This window comes from Choristoneura fumiferana, chromosome 11, assembly GCF_025370935.1.
Source record: "Choristoneura fumiferana chromosome 11, NRCan_CFum_1, whole genome shotgun sequence".
NCBI lineage: Eukaryota > Metazoa > Arthropoda > Insecta > Lepidoptera > Tortricidae > Choristoneura > Choristoneura fumiferana.
In genome coordinates, this window is record NC_133482.1 from 14,302,898 (window position 1) to 14,324,026 (window position 21,129).

Below are 21,129 nucleotides of genomic sequence, written 5' to 3' on the forward strand. Positions count from 1 at the left end.
TTGTACTATGGATAAATACATACTTAAATATACTTATATTAAACATCCAATACCGAAAAACAAACATTCGTATTGTTCATACAAATATCTGCCCCGGCCGGGAATCGAACCTGGGACCTCAAGCTTCGTAGTCAAAGTTCTCTAACCACTTGGCCATCCGGTCGTCAAATATAGATAGATAAAGTGTACAACCTTAACCTTAGCCTTAACCTTTTCGAAGCTATCGACTTGATATGAGGTCAGAACATTTCATGCCCCACACGCCACGACTTGATATCAAGACAAGAGTTTGGTGAGGTTCTACAAGTTAACTCAAGTACTTTATATTTTCCATCTCTTTTAATTTGCATAGTTACATCTTCGATTTACAAAATATATAAATCCGGTATCCATAACCGCTTTAGAGTGGCGGTAATAAACTAAACATTAAAGTCGGGTTTACAATACAGCCACCAACGCCAATTGCTTGATTTGCAGTCCAATAGTGTTGTGCCCTAGGGCTATGGTAGGCCATAGTTAGTTGCTGGTTGCTGTTGATGTAGGTTATTATAGTCTAGAGATTTCTACGCACAGGCGAGGACCGCGGGGGAGGCTGGGTTCCAGGGAGTCTGGTATTAAGTTTTTCCGATTTTGATAAAATATGATTTAAACTGTAATTTTCTCAAAAACCACACAGAATTATATTTAACCAATAAAATTGCAACAAAACTAGTTTTTGTTGTTTTTTGGCACGCATATCTATGTGTGGGACCCGGATAAGAGAAGAAAAGACAAAAATAAGTTTTCCTCTTGCTTCTACTAAAATAATAAGGACAATTTAGTAACTGGGTAAAAATAAAATCTAACCATCTGTAATGTTTGCACAAAATCTAAAGTCCCATACGCCAATAACTGCAAATCAAGTCTATCTAAAACGTCAAAATGTAACTAGTGTTGTACTATAGTAGCCCTGTACTTGCACTATAAAATTAAGAGTTTTACTTTAAAATCTACACTGATATTACACTAATAGTATAAAGCCGTGGTGGCCTAGTGGTTTTGACCTATATCGCCTCTCAAGCAGAGGGTCGTGGGTTCGAACCCCGGCTCGCACGTTTTTCGAAATTCATGTGCAGAATTACATTTGAAATTTACCACGAGCTTTGCGGTGAAGGAAAACATCGTGAGGAAGCCTGCACAAACCTGCGAAGCGATTCAATGGTGCGTGCGAAGTTCCCAATCCGCACTGGGCCCGCGTGGGAACTATGGCCCAAGCCCTCTTGTTCTGAGAGGTCTGTGCCCAGCAGTGGGACGTATAGAGGCTGGGATGATGATGATGATTATAAATGACAAAACCGATTTAGATTAATACCTATCATTAATCTTCTTTTGACCATGATATATTTAACGACATGGACTTTTGGATTCCTTGTGTTTGACGGGTTGTTTACGTGCAATTTGTTGCTTGGCATGGGTGGCACGCTATTGTTTTTTGACGTGGCTGCGAAGAGGTTAAATTAGGGCAGTATTAGGAATGTGGATTCATCCATGCTAGCTTCTGTTCGTTGTTCGTTCCGATAAATTTCAACATGGCGTATGCTCGATGTTCAGTTACAAGTGAACGCTCAAATATCAGCATCTTTAGTTATAATAATGTAAGTACGAAGAATCTCGGTAACATCGTCACCAAATTCGACAGCGTGAAAGTTCCTACCATACCTATTAATTCGTTACACGCAAAATTACGCGCTCGATTTCACCTCAACCATTGAACCCACCTTCATGACATCACATGACATGACATTTTTCAGGTGGTAGGACCTTGTGCAAGGTCCGCCCGGATTGCTACCACCATCTTGCTCGTTAATCCTGCCGTGAAGCAGCAGTGCTTGCACTGTTGTGTTTCGGCGTAGAGAGTAAGACAGCCGGTGAAATTACTGGCACTTGAGGTATCCCATCTTAGGCCTCTAGGTTGGCAACGCATCTGCAATCCCCCTGGTGTTGCAGGTGTCTATGGGCGGTGGTGATCTCTTACCATCAGGAGACCCACCTGCTCGTTTGCCATCCAATCGAATAAAAAAAAAAATCACACAAGAAATCTTCCGAGTCATTTCGCAGAATTTCAATCTACTTAATGATATCTTTCTCCCCTCTACACTACCCCCCTTAATTGATCTACACGAAGTCAAATTGGTAAGTAACATTGGACGCAGGCTTACCACACCATATTAACCCACGCGAAGTGTGTCAAGCATTATGTATTTACCACTTGCCCTATTGATCCCTTTAGAGGGCCCCGAATTAATTACCGAGGCAATTAGACAGATAAATTGGAGTTGACGATTTGGTCGTGTGCGTAAAATTTTATTATTCACTGGCTGTTGCACGCGAGTTCATCTGCGAACTCGTTTATCTCCATCCCACGGGAACTATGTTATATCGAGGTTAAGCGTTTTAGCGAGAAGAGGTAACGGGCAGACAGACGGACAGATAAGAGATAGACCAGGCGTTTTCAATCTTTTGGTTTTAACGGCACACTTTTTGTTCATCGAAGTTTCACGGAACACCATTGAGAAATAGCCAAGTGCGAGTCGGACTGGCGCGCAGAGGGTTCCGTACAGTATACCCATAATATGTATAACATAACGGACTTTGGAGGCTTTTAGTCGCACACGTCAGTTGTTTTCGTACTATTTTCTTATTAAAATAGCTATCCATGACTTCAATGCAATCGCGGCACACCTAAAAATATATATAAAATGTGCCACGGCACACCGGTTGAAAACGTCTGAGATAGAATGATAGATAAATTATAGCGGGATTTTAGTTATAAATTATCTGGGTATCAACTAAGTACCTACGTATCTACCAACTTTTTAATCCCTAAACGCAAAACGAGAGGTGTTATGAGTTTGACGCCAATGTCTATCTGTGGCATTGTAGCTCCCAAATGAATGAACCGATTTCAATGGAGTCTTTTTTAAGTGAAAGCGAGTTTCCTTGTGGTGGCTCTTAGCTATGTTTTATTAAAATCGGTTCAGCCACTTTTGAGATATGAACTCTGAAATGTCAATGTTGGTGGATTTTCAACCTTTCTAAGTTGATTAGCTTTTATTGTTCCGACAAGATCTCATCGGTTCTTTACATTAATGAATTACAATTATTAATTAGCTCAGTTGTTGCCCGATTTGATCCTTTAGCTGTACAGGTACTGTGCCTCGGCCGTCAAGTTTTTCCATAATATCGCGCCGAAGTTTGCCATGGACTGGTTTTGGCACAGGTGATGGGGTGCAGATAGTGCACATTTTTGTTGACTTTACCCACGGTTTTGCAAGCAGAAAACATTAGATCTGGCAGTTGAATAGAAAAAGTCAGATTTTTGACATCATCTTTTTTCATTTTTTTTTTAATTTACTTAATGCTTTCGCATTTTTAAACTCAGGCATAAATAAATTTACCTTGAATAATTGATCGATTCAGTTGTTACTTTGCGGAGGTCCTAAAATAGAGTATTATCTACTCAATATGTTCTGAAAGACAATACATGATTCTAAGGGATAGGTCAAAAATTCTTTGGCGTCTCCCTTTACGGAAGCCTCTTTAAAACTATTTTTGATAGTTTGATTGGCTTTGGGTCAACAAGATGCTTATACTGTGAAAATCTGAAGACTCTTAGTTCCGACTGCTTGGCTATAAGTACCTGTGTAACATACGGATAAGCTTGGAATCCAGCGGGATGGTAAATTACAGTTATAACAAAATCAATTCTTCTCTTTTGTTGCAGAAATATACTAATTAAAATTTGACCGTGCTTGCGGACAGATGGATGTACGGACACAGCAATAGGGCTATGTTTGGAACTTTAAGTATTATTATTATTAACTAAGAATATTTTTACAGTGCATTTTCTTGCTAAAATGTTCTTCATTGCGAAAGCTTTGGTAGTATAAGTTTTTGAAGCGACTTTGTTTGAACGATCTGTTTATCCGTAAGCTGTGTCGCTGGACGCTTTCCCGGCACTTAGTAAGTAATTAGGCTCGATTTCAGTTAGGTACAAGAGGCTCGAACTTAGCCCGGACCGACGACAGCTTAGCAAAAGTCAAGAGCGACCGCTCTCATTGATCCATTTTTAATTCTTAATGAACTGGCCGCGTCAGAGAAAAATGTACGCAGTTTTTGTCATTTTGGATTTAGAAAGAAAGAAAATGCATTTATTCACAACACAAGACTACATTGACAGACAGACATAAAAAATGATTTTTAGACTTTACTTATTGGAATGTGCTACCAGAGCATTCATAAAAATTTCAGGTTTCTAGAACAACTGGAAGAACCATATAGAGTTTGAATCACTGGCAATTTGTATTAAATAAAATACTTTTTCACTTCACATGCTCGTAAAGTTCGTGTTTATGCTGTATCTAGGCGACATAAAATGACTTTTTATGTTCTAGTGCCTAAAATAAAATCTTCATCTAAGACCAATGTAATCAGGTGTCAACAGCCACAAACAAAAAAGTTTCTACACATATTTTTTAATGATTTTTAATTTATATAAAACTAAAAATCAATTAAATTAATCAAAATAAATCAATCTCTATATAATAATGCATAAAAAATAAAAGGTAGGTACATAGAAAGTGAATAATTGTTTCCACTGTTGCTATTTCATTTCTTCGCAATCTAAGTGAAAAACAAAGTGTAAAACGAGCATTAAACCCATTTTCCCCTCGACGTGTCTATCCACCCTCGCCGTACCGGCTCGGGTGGCTATATGAACGTCTTGGCTAAAATGGCTCGTTTTATGCTCTTGTTGTACAATCTACTATTTTTAATGACTGTATCTTTTGAATGCGCAGACTAAGAAGTTTAATTCTTCACTGCTCCAAGAGAAAGCAGACCTGAGTATTTGATATTATTTTCAACTCGATACTTATACGCGTTCCCCGGACAGACAGACTGTCTTTTATTGGGTTTGATTGTGTACAGTCAGCGTCATATAGTACGTAGCAGTCAAGATCACCAAATACTTGGAAACATACAAAATGGTCATTACCAGTGAATCAGTCAAAGCGGTCAAATTGTTCGAGAAATCCATCGTGTACAAATATAGTGGAGCACGCACGTCGCCAAATACTTTATAACATTCAAGCCGACATTATACCGTAGCAGCCAAAGTATCCAAAAGTATGGGACACCGCAGGAAACTTGACTTTATTACATACCGTGTAAGGTCCAATGATCCAGTTAGCTAGTCCTCTTTAATATAATGTGAATGGTGTTCCATTTTCGGTCTCTTGGTGCAAAATGCACATGTCATTACCTTTTTCATTGTCAAAACTCTTTTATAATGTAATTATACTGGCCAATTCAAGCCATATTAAAAGGAAATCCGTTAATCCGGAATTCTGACAATGTAAATAAAAATGTGAAAAAAGCCGTCAGGCTCCAAATGAAAGAGACGGAACGATCACTGACAAGTTGGTACTCTTTTCGGTGATTGTCAAAAACAAAAAGTAGAATCTGACGTGTTAATTCGCACTCAACACGAGATTAAACCTTAAACCTTTTATATAAAGCTCAGTTTTCTAGTGTGTCCCATACTTTTGGATATTATGGCTGCTACGCTACTAGTGGTGATGTGCGTGCTCCGATTTATTTGTACGCGATGGATGTCCTGAGCAATTTGATCGCCTTGATTGGGTCAATGTTAACGACTATTTGGATGTTTCCAAGTATTTGGTGATCTTGACTGCTACGTACTATATGACGCTGACTGTACACTGTAACACATAGGTACGTGCACGCATCTATAATATGTAACATACGACATACTCCTATTATAAATTCTTGCCATAACCTCTTGGTACATAGATACATTACAAGGTGATCTTATGAGAATTGAAGTACGGAACCCTCAAAAGGAATCAATACTTAACCACAAAATATTTCTTTTACAGATTTGGCGACAAAGCTGTAACTAAATGTTAGATGTGACAGAGCCTTACTTTAACCGCTTGCTGGCTGCAGTATGAATGGGCCGGCTCGACAGGGTTAGTACAGTCACCAGCACCAATATCTGACACAACAAGCGTGCATAAATATCTGATACGACTCTATTTCTAGGGCCGGAAGGACGTGTCAGATGTTTTTGCACACTCCGCTGTGGCAGATATTAATGCTGGTGACTGTACCACACTCCCACAGAATACTGGCGTGAAATAGTAGTTTTGCTACTGTGTTTCGTACGGTGAGTATGAGATCCGGAGGTCCAACTCTCCCCTCCTCCTTTACCCCTCCCTGGCGACTTAAGCAACCCCTCCCCCGTTTAGGCCGACAACGCACCCGCAGGCCTAATAATGCTGTTGGTGTCCATGGGCGGCGGTTATCACTTACCATCAGGTGACCCGCCTGCTCGTTTTCCACCTATAATATTTGATACCAAAAAACCTATTTTCCGAAACGAAACTTAAAACGGTACTTATAAATAGATTAACTTTTCGCGAGTGAATCCGCGCGGTATTCCTATTTAGGTAACTAAATAGAAACATTCTATAAAGGGTCCAAATTGTATCAGTGCCCCGGTGCGCGGTGTAACGCACAAACATCCGTTAGTCGCTAGTCACGCCTTTGTATCGCGTCAAAGACTAAGCTAAATAGATCAGTAGATCACGTATTGGATCAAATTCTAAGGAAGGCCTTTTGAAACAACAGCTTTACCAACATAAACTATACACCTGTTGCTACACAAAACAAACCAACACGAACCCTATTGTTACCCTGTTAAGATTTGTGGGTATTGAAACGGACTTTTTGGTAGCGTGGTCGACCTTTGAACATTTTACGGTTCGATACCTTTTTTAACCCTATTTCTGTGGAACAAAAGACGGTAACAGAGTTAGGAATTAGATTTGGTTCGACAACTAAATTGAGTTCGTTTGTTTGATACATAATTTTTGGGGATTACTTGTCTGTACGTCTGTAAAAAAAAAATCGGGCTTTCAGGAACGCAGATATAACTGTATGCCTTCTGACAATTTTATACAAAATTCAAACATGAACTGACAGCGACAAGTTACTAAAGTATAGGTAAAGATCTTTGACCTCGACTTTACCGAACTAATTCGAAAGTTACTAAGTTTTTCTATTAAATACAAGATTTTTGGCGGATTGTACTATTTATTGACTACACTTTGTATTATCCAAACTACATATCCGAACCAAGTTTCGAGTCGATTTCATCATAAGTTATGATTCATAAGCTACTAAAACAACTTAGAAAACTCGAAACTTCAATATCTCAAAAATAGTTCAACCGTTTTTTATAACCTTTTGATAAAAAGTAACGTAACGAAACTCGCTTTCACATAAAAAACCCACATCAAAATCGGTCCATTTGTTTGAGGGCTACGAAGCCACTGACTGACAGTGTCAGTCATTGGCCCCAAACTCATGACACCCTTCTTTTTGTGACGGGGATGACTAAATGACCTAATAAAGGACGGAATAATGGTACAGCAGTTTCCTAGATAAATATAGGAGTAAATTTTATTAATGTTTGCCTCTACGAAGTATTAGCATTAACACATATCAAAATATATCCAACACATGCCCTCGTAACTGAGATAAATCCATACCGTCTCACACGTATACAATTTATAAATTCTTGTTCGCCAGTTGAAGGCGTACGTCTGCCCCGATGATAAATGGCGCGACAAATCCTATTTGATACGACACACCTTATCACAGCCGCGACATGTGTATCTAGACACGTGGCAGCGGGTTAAGCCAAGTTCGAAGAAAAGGTAACAGTGACAGCCATCTCGGACTACATATTTATTATTTATTTGTGAACAAAAAATTACAGCATTACAGTTGTTCAGTAAAATAACAGAGTAGAATATTTTAATGAACTTGTTTATTATGGAAACAATTTTATAATATAATCATGTTGAGCCTGCATTGCAAGGCTTTTTGTACAACTAGTGTTGCCAGGCGGCCAACTTCAGAGAAGAAAAAGAAATGGAACTAAAGTTTCCTATTAATGTTCAATCATGTATTGAACAACAGTTAATACACCAATGCTTTGTAAAATTCAAATTATACAAAGCAAAAAGACATAAAAAAAAACACAAAAATTACATACAAACTGTTATGTACATATATTTAATTCAAATTCAAATTATATCGTAACATATTTTAATAAGCAAATCAGTCACAATCACAAGTAAAAAGAAAACAATCCAATGTCATAGACACAACACAAACCAAAAACTAATTAGGGATTTTTGAAAGTCGTCTTTGTCGCTGCCCTAAAACGACGGAACACCACACCCTCCGGCTAGAAGTCGGAGCGCAGGAACATCTGCTGCTTGGCAGACACTTGGAGTCTAAATGAGCTGAAACATACATACATATTTTATAGTACATCACATTGCAGGGCATAGCCCTCTCAGAATGCCGTAGTCTCCAAGCGGGCCCAGTATCCTTGGCCGCAGCAGTGCGTAACACAAACCATTTGGAGCTACTTTAGATCCCTTAACAAACAAAATCTACATAACCTAAACACATGAAACTTGAGCATTATACTAAGGTTTAATAAAAATCCATTTTCTTATATGTACTCGTAAAGCTCAAGCGCGGTTATTGAGCTATTAGGTATTAGGTATTAGGTGGGCTTTTACGGGATGACCGTAAAAGTAAAAATTTGGAATTGAAATAAAAAATACAAAAAGATTCCAAAAAACCAATCTATTAGGTAACGTCTGAAAATATTTTTTTTATTGAGAAACTGACGTAATGATCAAGAACCTAGTCCACTTCAAGATATCTAGAACATTGAAATTTGAGGCCCAATTGGATTTCAATTATTTTTGTTGGCGACAACCGTTCCTATATATATTTCAAAGTATTAGTATAATATTTAGTATTGCTAAAACATAATTTGTTATACATATGAGCTGATATTTACACAGAGTTTCGATGAACACCGTCCTATATCCAAATAGGACTTTTATTGAATTTCGGTACTCCCATAAACAAAATCGTTTATTGATATGCGGCGGCTCTTAAACCACTGAGCCAAGTCTTAAGTTATAAAAAAACAACCAAGTGCGAGTCGGAATCGCGCACCGAGGGTTCCGTATAAACATTTTTATTATATGATGTAACTAAAAATGTATGCTTTTCGCAATTTTTCCTTTATCTGTGCTATAAGACGTTGCTTCGTAGCAAATTTCAAGATTCTGAGTTCACGGGAAGCATCCTGTAGGTTTTGATTCCCTTGCGAGTTTCGAAAATTTGCGGCATAAACGGCTGTATCTTTTGATTGCATTGGCTTAGAAGTTTGATTTTTCACAGCTCCAAGGGACAGTAGACCTGAGTATTTGATATAAATTTCAGCTTGATACATCCACGAGTTCCGGAGATAAATGGTCTTGACAAACGGACGGACGGACGGACAAAAAAGTGATCCGATAAGGGTTCCGTTTTTCCTTTCGAGGTACGGAACCCTAAAAACGCCATTTATCTATATGTAACTAAAATATTCAGATTTATATAGATATATTTCATATATTTTAGACTTGAGCCCAACTTGGAACGGCAATTACTCGAAACTATAATTTTGCACGTACGACTGTGTTCTTGGGGACCGTCGGTATATATTCTTAACATTGAACTTGGCTCATATTTTAACATCTATGTTTTTTATGGGATAATTACTGTGACCTTATTATATCAAGGCATAATATGTTACACTCCGTATTGGATGTTTGGGAGAATTGAGAACGTAGATTCTGTTCTTTTTGTAAGCTACTAAAACCTTTTTGACCTTAGAAAGGGGGCGTTTGGTTTGAATTCGCACAGCTCTTCAAATAATTACACTGATCAAAGAAATATTTGATTGAATCATTTTTAGGTTTCCGGAGCCAAAATGGCAAAAACGGAACCCTTATAGTTTCGCCATGTCTGTCTGTCCGTCCGCGGCTTTACTCAGGGACTATCAATGCTAGAAAATTGTAATTTTGCACGAACATGTATGTAAACTATGCCGACAAAATGGTACAATAAAAATTAAAAAAATCTCCCATAGACGAAAAATGGGAGTGTTTTTTTTTTCTCATCCAACCTTGTAGTGTGGGGTATTGTTGGATAGGTCTTTTAAAATTCAGTGATTTGTTTGCAAAATATTCAACTTTAAAGTGCAAATTTTCATTAAAATCGAGCGTCCCCCCCACCTCTAAAATCTAAACCGGTGGGTGGAAACATTTGAAAAAATTCAGAATGGTAGTAAATATATCAAACTTTCAAGGAAAATGACTATGTTTGCTTGAGAATTATTAGTAGTTTAAGAGTAAATAGCAGCCTAAGGTGTAAAATATACCTAAACTTGGAAGATTCCGTATAAAATACGAAATCCTTAGAAAAATATTACTTATTTTTTTCGTAATGTCTACGGAACCCTATTTTGGGCGTGTCCGACACGCTCTTGGCCGGTTTTTTTTTTATAAGCTGCTTAAACTTTTTTGACCACAGAAAGAGGTGTGTTTGGTTTGATGTCACACAGCTCTTGGGACGGTTAAATATTAAAGTATGATGAGTTATTGAAAAGACGGTCGTTCGAAAATAATTACATTGTACATTGATGAGCGTAATTTACAAAAATCTATATATACCATAACTACACACTCCGTACATTTGTTTAGGAGCTGGGATCTGCTAACACTGGATATTCATAGTCTTCATATCTACAGCTTTTTGCGGAACTTGGCCGTTTTTCTTCAAATTTGCATAATATATACCTTGATTTTGACCATATGTCCCTCAGACCACTTGCCTCTAATTTCGGATATAATCTTCAACAATTTCATTACAAGTTGGTCCCATGAAGGGCCACAGTCATGCGCGATTTAGTTTCAACAAATGGCCAAAGTTCAGTGCTTTGTCAGTGGGCAGGGCACATAAAAACTGACGACATGGGCACCCGGAAAGGATTGCCCAGGATTTATGCAAAGTCGGTTTTGTAAGTGAAAATGTTTGCATCTACAAAAAAACTTCGAGAGAAGAAAGTTTTGAGCGTTTCCGAGCGACTTTTTCATATGTCGCAGTTACAGCAATGAATGTTTAATTTGATTGTTGAATCAATAATTGTTCTGAAGTAATAACGAATTTATCATGAGCTTTTTGGTGGAGAAAATCACCGCTAGTAACCTTGGATACACCTCTCTCTCCTGCGGCGCCACAACCCTTTGTGGGTCTTGGCCTCCTCAATAATTTTCCTATAATTTGCTCTATCGCTAGTTTTCTTTCTTCACGATATTCTCTTGCTTTTGCGCCTGAGATATTCCTCTACATATGCCTTCCGCCGCTTCTTTGGTCTTATCAGCCCTCACTACCAGTCCTTACAACTTTGTTGTCCCCCATCCCCTCTGAGTATCCTGCCCATCTCAGCCTTTGTGCCTTGATGTATCTAGCGATGGTTCCTTTACGGATCAATGCTTTTAGCTCGTGATTTGAAAAGGTGGACACAACAGAGAAGCAAATACGTGGTGTATGTGTGACATGGTGTGACGTTCCCAATCGGTACTGCTGAATAAAGGAGAGGCCTCCCTCTTAGAACGACAACTCTCCACTTGCATCAACCGGTTGCCTACAACACAATATACCCTTATCAAATTTTAGTCCAATCACTAAAAGTGGGTGAAATTCAACTTGTAAGATTGAAGAATTTGCTTACATTTACCAATGCAAGCTAATTATAATCTTGTCAAAAATAAAGAGACGTGACCAAGGTTTTCGTTTCTTAAAATCATCTACCACCCAACACACTTCAGCGTAGCTTAAATACTAAGACAAAATGAAACTAGAATCTTTTTTCCAACGAAATCACTTGTTGCGCCTTTAAAGAACCTGCTAAATTCAGGAACAGATGGCATGTTAAATTCAAAGAGCGCCTCATTGTCTTTTTCATTCGCAACATCTACTGTATAAATCACGCGTGCTGAGTATCTACGCGAATAAGAAAAAATAGGGTCCCAGAACACCTCTAAACCTATGCTTGTCATAAAAATATACCTACACGGTATCATAATACCTCCCTCGCCGTAATCCCTCAGAGGATACAAACGGAGACCAAATTTCGTCACATCTATTAAACAGGCGCACAGAACTTTCACATCTACAGGGGCAGCTTTAAGGTTGGTAATGCTGCGCAGACTTACTGATACGTTGTCAAATTTTTTGTATATTGTACGACAGGATGCTCAGTGAATCCATCTTTTTGTAAAGTTATTGTTGCCAAGGAGATGGCTGATATTAGGTTTCTTTGAAATGTATGTAACTGAGGTAGCTTTTCGTCTCAGACCTGGCTTGTGCCGGCGAAGGATATTATTTACACTTCCTGTATGGCATTTGAGGAAAGCTCTTTATACTTCAGGGAACTGGGGAAGGATGAGATAACGTGAATAAGTGTGGCAATGAAAATTTTGACAATTCTATTGTTGAACTTGAATCTGTTAAATAGTGTCAAATACCCTGTATTAATTTGATTGATATACAAAGAAAATGTATTAAACATCTGTGAGTTATTGGAGATATTGGTCTAAATGAATGGAAAAAAACGAGCGTAAAAAGTAACTAGTTATAGTCCCTGGCTTTACGTGACGACCGTGACGTTGAAGAAAAGATATAAATCTGTGATGCCGTCTCTGTTTGTTTTGTCCGAATAGTCAAAGGTGGCATTACAGTATCTCAAAGTTTGTCAATTGTATTTTGTTTCTTTTCTTTTGTACTTAAAAATACTAAATAAACTAAATATACTACTACTACTTAAATATACTAAATACTAAATATTTTTTGTAAATAAATAGCTTACATATTGATCTGTCACATAAAACTCATAAAAGGCTGTGCTGTAGCTGAGATGATGATGATAATGATGATCGATCTGTCAAATAAATTTTAACAATGAGTGGTGTAACATTTCTTAAATGCCCAACTTTTTGAACTCATACGCAAAACGAAACACCAAATCTCAATCGTCTGCCGCTTCTCGTCCCGAACTAATCTAAATTCATTAGGCGAATGTTGTTGAAATATTTGAATAATTTGATTTCGCTTAGTCGAATAACGGGAGTTACAGTGGACGTCCGAAAGGTTATAATTAGGGACAACGCGACAAGGGTTCTTGGACGTGGAGCTGGGAAGCGACAAAAGTGGAAACAAATGAAAAAACTGCAGACTTTTATTTAAGTTGTACTAACATTTGTATTTATTCGCATAGGTAAAAAATAGTAGTATGTATGTAGTAGTGCACAGATTTGATATGGGACTTAAGTAATTTTTCGTATATGGAATGTCGACTTATATATACGGAAACGTTACTACTACATACAACAGGTCGTATTCTTAAGTTTTTTATCTATTTATAAGTCTATTATTATTTCAACAATCTTAGTTTTTCTGTTTGGATTGATTTACTATTTCGGTTCTTCTATCTTTTCATCATTATACACGTAGGTCGTGTATTATACTCTTGCTTTTAATATTCTGTCAATCGTTCAAAAGTTAACTGGAACAGATCCATTTAAGGGACAGGTTCGCCTTTGTACATTTTTTTTTATTCAACTGTATGGCAAATGAGCAAGTGGGTCGCCTGATGGTAAGAGATCACCACCGCCCATAAACATCTGCAACACCAGGGGTATTGCAGATGCGTTGCCAACCTAGAGGCCTAAGATGGGATACCTCAAGTGCCAGTAATTTCACTGGCTGTCTTACTCTCCACGCCGAAACACCACAGTGCAAGCACTGCTCCTTCACGCAGGATTAGCAAGATGGTGGGAGCAATCCGGGCTGACCTTGCACAACACCTTTCACCTGCAACATCTTGTTATCTTGTTGTTGTCTTGTTATCTTGTTGTTGTTGTTGTTATCTGTTAACCTTTTAGGCGCCAATGACTCATAATATACGCACCGCAGGTTCCACGCCGACGTCCTATATATACGTCCATAACTGTGTTATTGTGTTAAGGTTAAATTTTAGGCCTTGCATTATAGAAGCCTGGCATATGGGTGATGTCTTTTGTATTTGACGGGGCGACGAAAAGGTAAATTTCATGTTTTTACAATAAAATTGCTTTTTTGGAGAGTTGCAAGCACTTTCAAGCAATTTCAAGCAGTTCCTGTTATCTCATTAATCTGAAAGTCACATGAATGTAATTCCCCGGCGACAATAATAATCTGATAGTGAAATTCTGGTGCTTAACGGTGAAGGAAAACATCGCGAGGAAACCTGCACAAACCAGCATCAATTCAATGGTGTGTAAGTTCTCAATCCGCACTGGGCCCGCGTGGGGACTACGGTCCAAGCCCTCTCATTCTGAGAGGAGGCCTGTGGCCAGTGGGACGTATATAGGCTGGGCACTAGCCTATTTAAGTGTAATATGTGGCTATATGTATCACCTCTTCCACGAATTAGTAGCTCCATTGTATCCAATCAGATCGTCACTGAATCACACGAACAAGCTTCGCTAGCCGTTCGTAGTGTAGTTAGGTTACATCGACTGGGATTAACTATATCAAAAGGTAAACAAAGGTTTATTAATGAAGGTTTATGTTCCGAACGTTTTGGGCGCGAACATGATTATATTTCTAAGGTACTTAGAATTTTGATAATGGCTATTAATTTAGTTTCATAAAGTTTCTAGTTACTTTGCTACTTCGTTATATTTGTTACTGTAATTCTCTTTCTAGAAATGTGGATTAATTTAGTTAAAATATTTACTCTCGCCGGCGCTAGACGTAAGACGATCTAAAAAGGATTTATTCAGGCATAGACGCATTGGTACAGCTGGTCTCTGAGGCCGGCGATGAGCTCGTCCGAGCGGCGGCGCGCTCGCGAGCTGCACGTAGCGAGCCGCTCGCACGATTGTTCGCTGTGCCGCCGAGCGTTCGTCACGCTTAGATCGAGTTCGTAGCCCAAGCTCGCAGCTGCGCGGGAGAGCTCGCGCAGGCAGGCTGTCACGTCGCCTCTGAAATAATTAATAACAGGTTTTTTTAGGGTGCAATGTTATCTTAATAGAGAAGCGCTGCGTGAGGCAGGTTTCTGCTCTATTGAAAACTGTTGAAACAGCTGGCTGACCGGGCCCCAAGCCGTGCACGCGCGCGACTTAGCGGAGGCCTTCAGGGTATTTTAGGGTTTTCCTACTAAAATTATAAATGCGAAAGTTTTTGAGTGTGTGTGTTTGTTACTCCTTCAAAGTTAAATGCCCTCCGGCGTCTTACAAGGCCGGACGGATTTGGTTTTGATTTGGATTGCTAAAGAATGTAATTGGGTAAATATTCAGCGTTATTCACACTCAATTTCATTCCTTAGCAATTCTTCGTAAAAGAGGACAGGAAGCGCTTTGTTACCAGAATATCAACAAAATAAGCTGCAACATAACATAAGACTACGCGTGTTTACTCGACTAAATAAACTTCAGTGGGTTTTTCTTCTTCAATCTTACTTATGAATACTTTCGCTGCCATGGTCCAAGGACTTCGAAGCATCATCCAACTGAGACTGCATGTGTTGCCTGGTGATGCTGATCATCTCTTCAGCGTAAGGTCCCATCTTGGCGATGGATTCCCTCGCCTCCTTGATGCACTTGTATATGTTGGCGACATGTTGGCTGGCTAGTGTTCTAGCAGCTCGGCGTTCTTCGTCACACATTGCTGAGGAAGATTAAAAAACTTAAGCTGCAGTGTGGATTTGAAAGTTAAACATGCATGTAGCAAACGTGATCAAGCAAGTCAATTGGAGTTTAACACTTTCACGGACAATCCGTCCGGAGACGTAAACAAAAACTCTTGTGATACGACACTACGCATGTGGTCGGTAGTTTTTACTGTGACACATAAGTGCTGTTCCGTCCATAGCAAAGACCTTTTCATAGTGTTTATGGAAGCGGTATCTTGTGGCGCTTTAGGCAAATCACAAAGATCCATAGTGCCACAGAAAAAGCTTCAAGGTAACCCAAACCTACATATTGCAATAGGTACACACATTAAGGACACGACATTTTGCAGCCGACTTCACAGAGGTACACTGGCTCGCAAAGCATATTGTGGCAGTTCGTCAAAAGACGTAATTTGTTTTTGTATCAAGCAATTTCTAAAAAGATTCCATGTGAGTCAACGTGTTAAGAATATGAAGCTAGTAATACAAAGCTTACGAGGCACTTTTAGTTCATCTGCTAGCTTGATAAGCTCGGTGTAAATGATCTGTTTCTTTTGGACGGCCACGTTGATTTCCTCCTTGATCCGCCTCAGGATCTTCGCAGTTAGCTGCTGGTACGAGTTTTGGATGTTCATGTGATACGCATCCAGGAACGGGGCGAGAACTGTGTCCATGTATCTTGATACTTCACTGAAATAAATGGAATCCCTCTAGACATGTATTGAAATTCATTGGAGTATAAACTAAGGAGATGTAAAATAAGAAGAAGATCTACCTCTTCCCGTGAGAGCCGAAAAATGCGATTAAGGAACCTGACGTGAGAGTGGACAGCAGCGCTCTCTTTTGTCAACTACAAACTTTGGACTCCGGCGCTGTGGTATCCAGTACGGAGCTAGCAAAGCTCTTACACCGTTCAATACACGTAGAGAGTAGGTACCTATATGTATAGATGTCTATCAGATGTTCTGCATTAGGTACTTAATAATGGGACTGACGAAAAAATTACATGTTACTAAGCTCCAGAGAGTTCAAAACGTGCAGCCAGGTTTTTTAGCCGGCGAGAGTCTGCAACTGTTCAGGACCCCCTAATTAAATCTAAAAACAAGTGAAAAAAAGCAAGGACATAGTGTCTTTGGCCCGTTTCAATAAACACGTTTCAATAAAAGAAAAGTTATGTTACTGTACCTGTTAACCAGCGCCAAACTTGGATTCATCTGTTTTCTAGACGTAGAGTTTCCCAGCAGCGCCCGCATCCGCTCTAGATGCTGATTCAGCTCCACTGGCTGGTGCTGCCATGGCGGGATCTCGAAGCAAAGCCCGCCGTCTTGACGGAGGTGGCTGCTTCTCACCTTGATAACAAAAGCCCTATTGTATAACGCGATTGATTTGATACAAGCAAAACACACAACAACATGCCAAAAGAAGCTGGCATAAGGGTAGTCACCCAGAAGATTGTATCCGCAGTCACACCAGTGGTTTAAAAAGATATTCGACCCACCGTTACATCGGAGGGCAAAGAAAGCCAGCTTAATTTTAAGTAAATGCATACGCCAGATAATCCCCATTCCCGAAATTTCTAAACATAACTTAAGTTGTACTTAAATTGTAAGGAAATAGTTATTTGTGCAACAAGAGAGCAAAGTTGTTTTTTGTTGCGAGTGTTGATTTTGAATCCCGAGTAAGCGAAGGATTCTATAATTGAACCACGAGCGTAAGCGAGTGATTCTAGGTTAGAACCCTAAGAGCAGCAAGGGATTCAAACACACGAGATGCAAAAAAACTTTGGTCTCGTGTGACACAAACAATTTTTCACCTCAACAACGAGAACATAATTTAAATGTAACATAAGAATAAAACCACATATAGGTACCTGTTTACAAAACAAACACAATTTTTTAAATATATGTTATACGATTATTAAGAAACAAATATAATAATCACATTTAAAACCATAAAAAAAGTGTCCAGTTGGTACAATACAAATCTCATACTCATAACATGCATTGTAATTTTAACTGAGAACTTCTTGGAAAATATGTCATACTCATTTTTCAATACTTCAAAAAGCCTCATCTTGGGGTCATTACTAAGGTTGAACAATAAACACATAATTTATTATAAATGTTATTAAACTTTTAACTATGATTTTATTAAGATTTATATTACAGATTTGTTAAAATTCATTCAATTTAACAAATATTTATTTCAACTTCAGAGGCAGTACACGGATTTTTTTTAATAAAAAAAAAGCGGCTTTCGTGCAACGAGGTTGCATAATTTATTCAAAGATCGGGAAAATTTACATTTTGGAAATATTTCGTTGTCATGTAATTTATTAGGTATCGATATATTTTTAATACTTACTATAAATTTATTTGAGATTGTAATCAACACATTTGATCCTATCTCTCGCTTTTTTCGTGATGAAGTGAAATGACAGATCAAAGTAAAGTATCAAATATTTGGAATTCACTGACCAACACTGTACTCAGCATTTAAATTATTATTATCAAAAAGTTACTTTGTCTCACGGAGTGAGCAAAATGCGATTTTGCTCACTGATTTTTCATATCAAAACCTGCTTGTTTGAGGTGCTGAGGTGAAAAATAAATAATCTGGTAGTGACATCCTAGCAGTCCGGCCAGGATCGTCTTCACAGAACGGAACTGCTCAACGGTTAATGGCATCGACTTGAAATTTGGTATACAAATGTAGTTTGGGTGACAATACAAGTACAGTCAACAAAAAGTAAAGATAGCAAAAAAAACTTGTAATAAAAATGTTTTTTTTACCAAAAACTTATTTTTACTTTACCCTGCAATTAGTGTTAGGCTCAACTGCTTCACAGATCACAACGAACGTCAGAACTAAACTGACTCTGTACATTATCAGCAAACTATTACTTTGTTCGTTCAAATAGATTCTTCCACCTGACTGGGTTAACTCTACCGATTTAACTGTTATTTCAGTATGCAATTACAAGCTTCGTTGGAATGGAATAGAAATCTTGGATATTTTATTTGAAAAGTGGACTTTAATCAATTAAGGCCACTGAGATACGAGTATGCTTGTAAATCTAAAGCGATAGTTTTATTACATAATAATGAACTTACATTGATTAAGCACATGTTCAACGACTATCTAAGTCCCTTACTACGGCTTGGGTCTAATTTCAGCAATAACCGTTAGGATTAGGTAATAAAACTCGCCTAAACAGTAAATATATAAAAATTCAAGGTCGTTTTATATGACGATTATAGTTTATTAATATTTTGTGGGTAGTTTATGAGAGAAACAAAAATAGATGGGTGCTTAGGGAGTTACAGTGACAAATTAAAACGTTTCGGTTTGTTAGTCTTACATCTGGTAGCATGGTGTACGGTTGTGTTGCTCTGAAGATGAGCTCTGGTTGAATTCGAAACACGTCAGTTTAGTGTGGTGGTGGTGATAGATGGGTTTGTGTGATTTGTGTGTGTTCTTACAGTGTGGAGGTGGAGGAACTGCATGAACACTCATATCTTGCATACACGTAGCTATCATAAGATCGCGGGTGAGCAAAGCAATTGTTTTAGTTCATTGATATTTGATTCAATAAATTATTGAACAACTCAGTTTTTACCTGGTGAAGCCGCGGGTTCACAGTGGAAGCCGGCCACTGCCAACCGAAGAAACTGGAGGTCTATCCAACAGTGGACGTCCTACAGCCAATATGTTAATGATGCTGATGTATATCTTGTATGTAATAGTAGATTGATAACCAAGGGTGGAAAGTGACCCATTTCACCCGAGAATATTTCTGGCGCTCAAACGAAGTGAGAGCGCCAATAGTTCGAGGGGAAATGGGTAATTTCACCCGAGTTAGACACTCTACTTTTCATTTCGACTGTGAGGAAAGTAAAATGCCACAAAAAATGAGAATAATAATAAATTGAATTTATCCAACCTCCAACGGTATACCTTTCGACTGGCCATTTGCCACGGCCGACTATAAAAAAAATCGAGTTGGTCACGACCAAGGAGCTTATATACAAAACTGGAGGTTGAACGCCACACGAAGAAGTTTGACCTTTATTACTTATTTATATATTCCATCTTTTTCTTTCACATTTCACTAGTGACTTCCATCTCTTTCTTAACCTAACTAAAGAAGGAGATGGAATATGTTCGTGACGTACCTAATAAAGATCAAATTTCTTGTTTCAAACGGATGTTCGGCGTTCAACCTCCAGTGTTGTATATAAGCTAATTGGTCACGACGTGCATCTAGATGGCCATGCCGAAACGTGAAAAAAAAGTGTCATTGACGTAACTCTATTATCTTCGACTCCGTGGCTAATCGAAAATTAAAAAACAAATCTTTCCACCCTAGAGATGAAAACGCAATTTTCCACCCGTCTATCTACCCATGAAAATTAAAGTTTCCGAACAGTAGAGATGAAAATAAATTTCCTATCAGTAGCCGTTGCTTAGACTGTCTATTGAAAATACAGAATTAAGTTTAATCTGACCTAACAAATCTCTATTTAAATTCAGGTCCAGTAAATTTATTCATTAAAGGGCTGGCGGTTCCACGGCGCGGTGTATTCGGACGCAATCTATTACGAATGAAAAGGTACCAAGTGAGCGTTGATATGAATACGAATAAATTGACAAATTAATTTCGCGCGGAGAAGCGTCCGTCCATCTATATAGGTAGTCATTCACGATGACGCGTGCCGTGGTTCTTATTACAATGTCATTAATGTTTAATTTTGACAAAATCATGCGTCTTCGTGGTGGGGATAACAGATCATTTTGGTACAAATGTCTAAATATACAATGGTTCGAAATGCCTCATTATCAAAATGTACAACGGTCAAAAAGCATGTAAATGTAACATGTTATAATGAACAAAAGACAAATCAATTGGATGCCACAAAAAGCTAAGAGCCTAAATATATAATAGAAAAAACGAATAGAAGATAAATGGTCAAGATCTCAAAATAATCAACGGGTTCGAAAATTCTCTTGTCAAATTTTACAAAAGTCAAAAAGTATATTAATGTCAACATGTTTGTAGGGACGAACGACAAAACATTTAGTCAATAGCGTTTTGCACATTTTGGCCTCAGGGTATTCTGTCTTGAAAACTTCCAGACACAAAGACATCTGGATTCTGGACCATAGTGAAAGCTGCCTTGGAAACATTTTGAGTAAAAGTGCATGTTGGTCATACCATGATTTGTCCCTAAAATATTCAGACAAATTGACCTGGTGGCACAAACATTTTGTACTTTTTGACAGTGTTACATCTCAACATTCTAGGCATTCTGGCATTCGTACCAGAATTACCTGTTACCGTGGTGGGCACTAGGTATATTGTAAGGCTCGCGGCTTTTTACGAGTACCGTGATAAACTAGACAATCCTATCCTTATTAATTATCATCAT

General features: G+C 38.3%; 1 protein-coding gene across 1 annotated transcript; it reads right to left on the bottom strand.

The window, feature by feature from the left end:
• Positions 1-14,576: 14,576 nt before the first annotated feature.
• LOC141432885 (uncharacterized) lies at positions 14,577-18,690 on the bottom strand. The gene is made up of 5 exons (XM_074094704.1): positions 18,515-18,690; positions 16,886-17,049; positions 16,197-16,390; positions 15,489-15,696; positions 14,577-15,011 (listed from the first exon to the last, which is right to left on the bottom strand). The coding sequence occupies exons 1-5, from the start codon at positions 18,584-18,586 to the stop codon at positions 14,807-14,809; spliced, it is 843 nt and encodes a 280-aa protein (XP_073950805.1). The 5' UTR covers positions 18,587-18,690; the 3' UTR covers positions 14,577-14,806.
• Positions 18,691-21,129: the final 2,439 nt, after the last annotated feature.

Bases quoted from the DNA above. Each gene is read 5' to 3' on its own strand.
- LOC141432885 (XM_074094704.1), bottom strand. From the start codon at position 18,586: ATGTACAGAGTCAGTTTAGTTCTGACGTTCGTTGTGATCTGTGAAGCA. The intron at 16,391-16,885 runs GTACAGTAACAT...CATTTATTTCAG, and splicing joins AGTTTGGCGCTGGTTAACAG to TGAAGTATCAAGATACATGG. The intron at 15,697-16,196 runs GTAAGCTTTGTA...AATCTTCCTCAG, and splicing joins AGATGAACTAAAAGTGCCTC to CAATGTGTGACGAAGAACGC.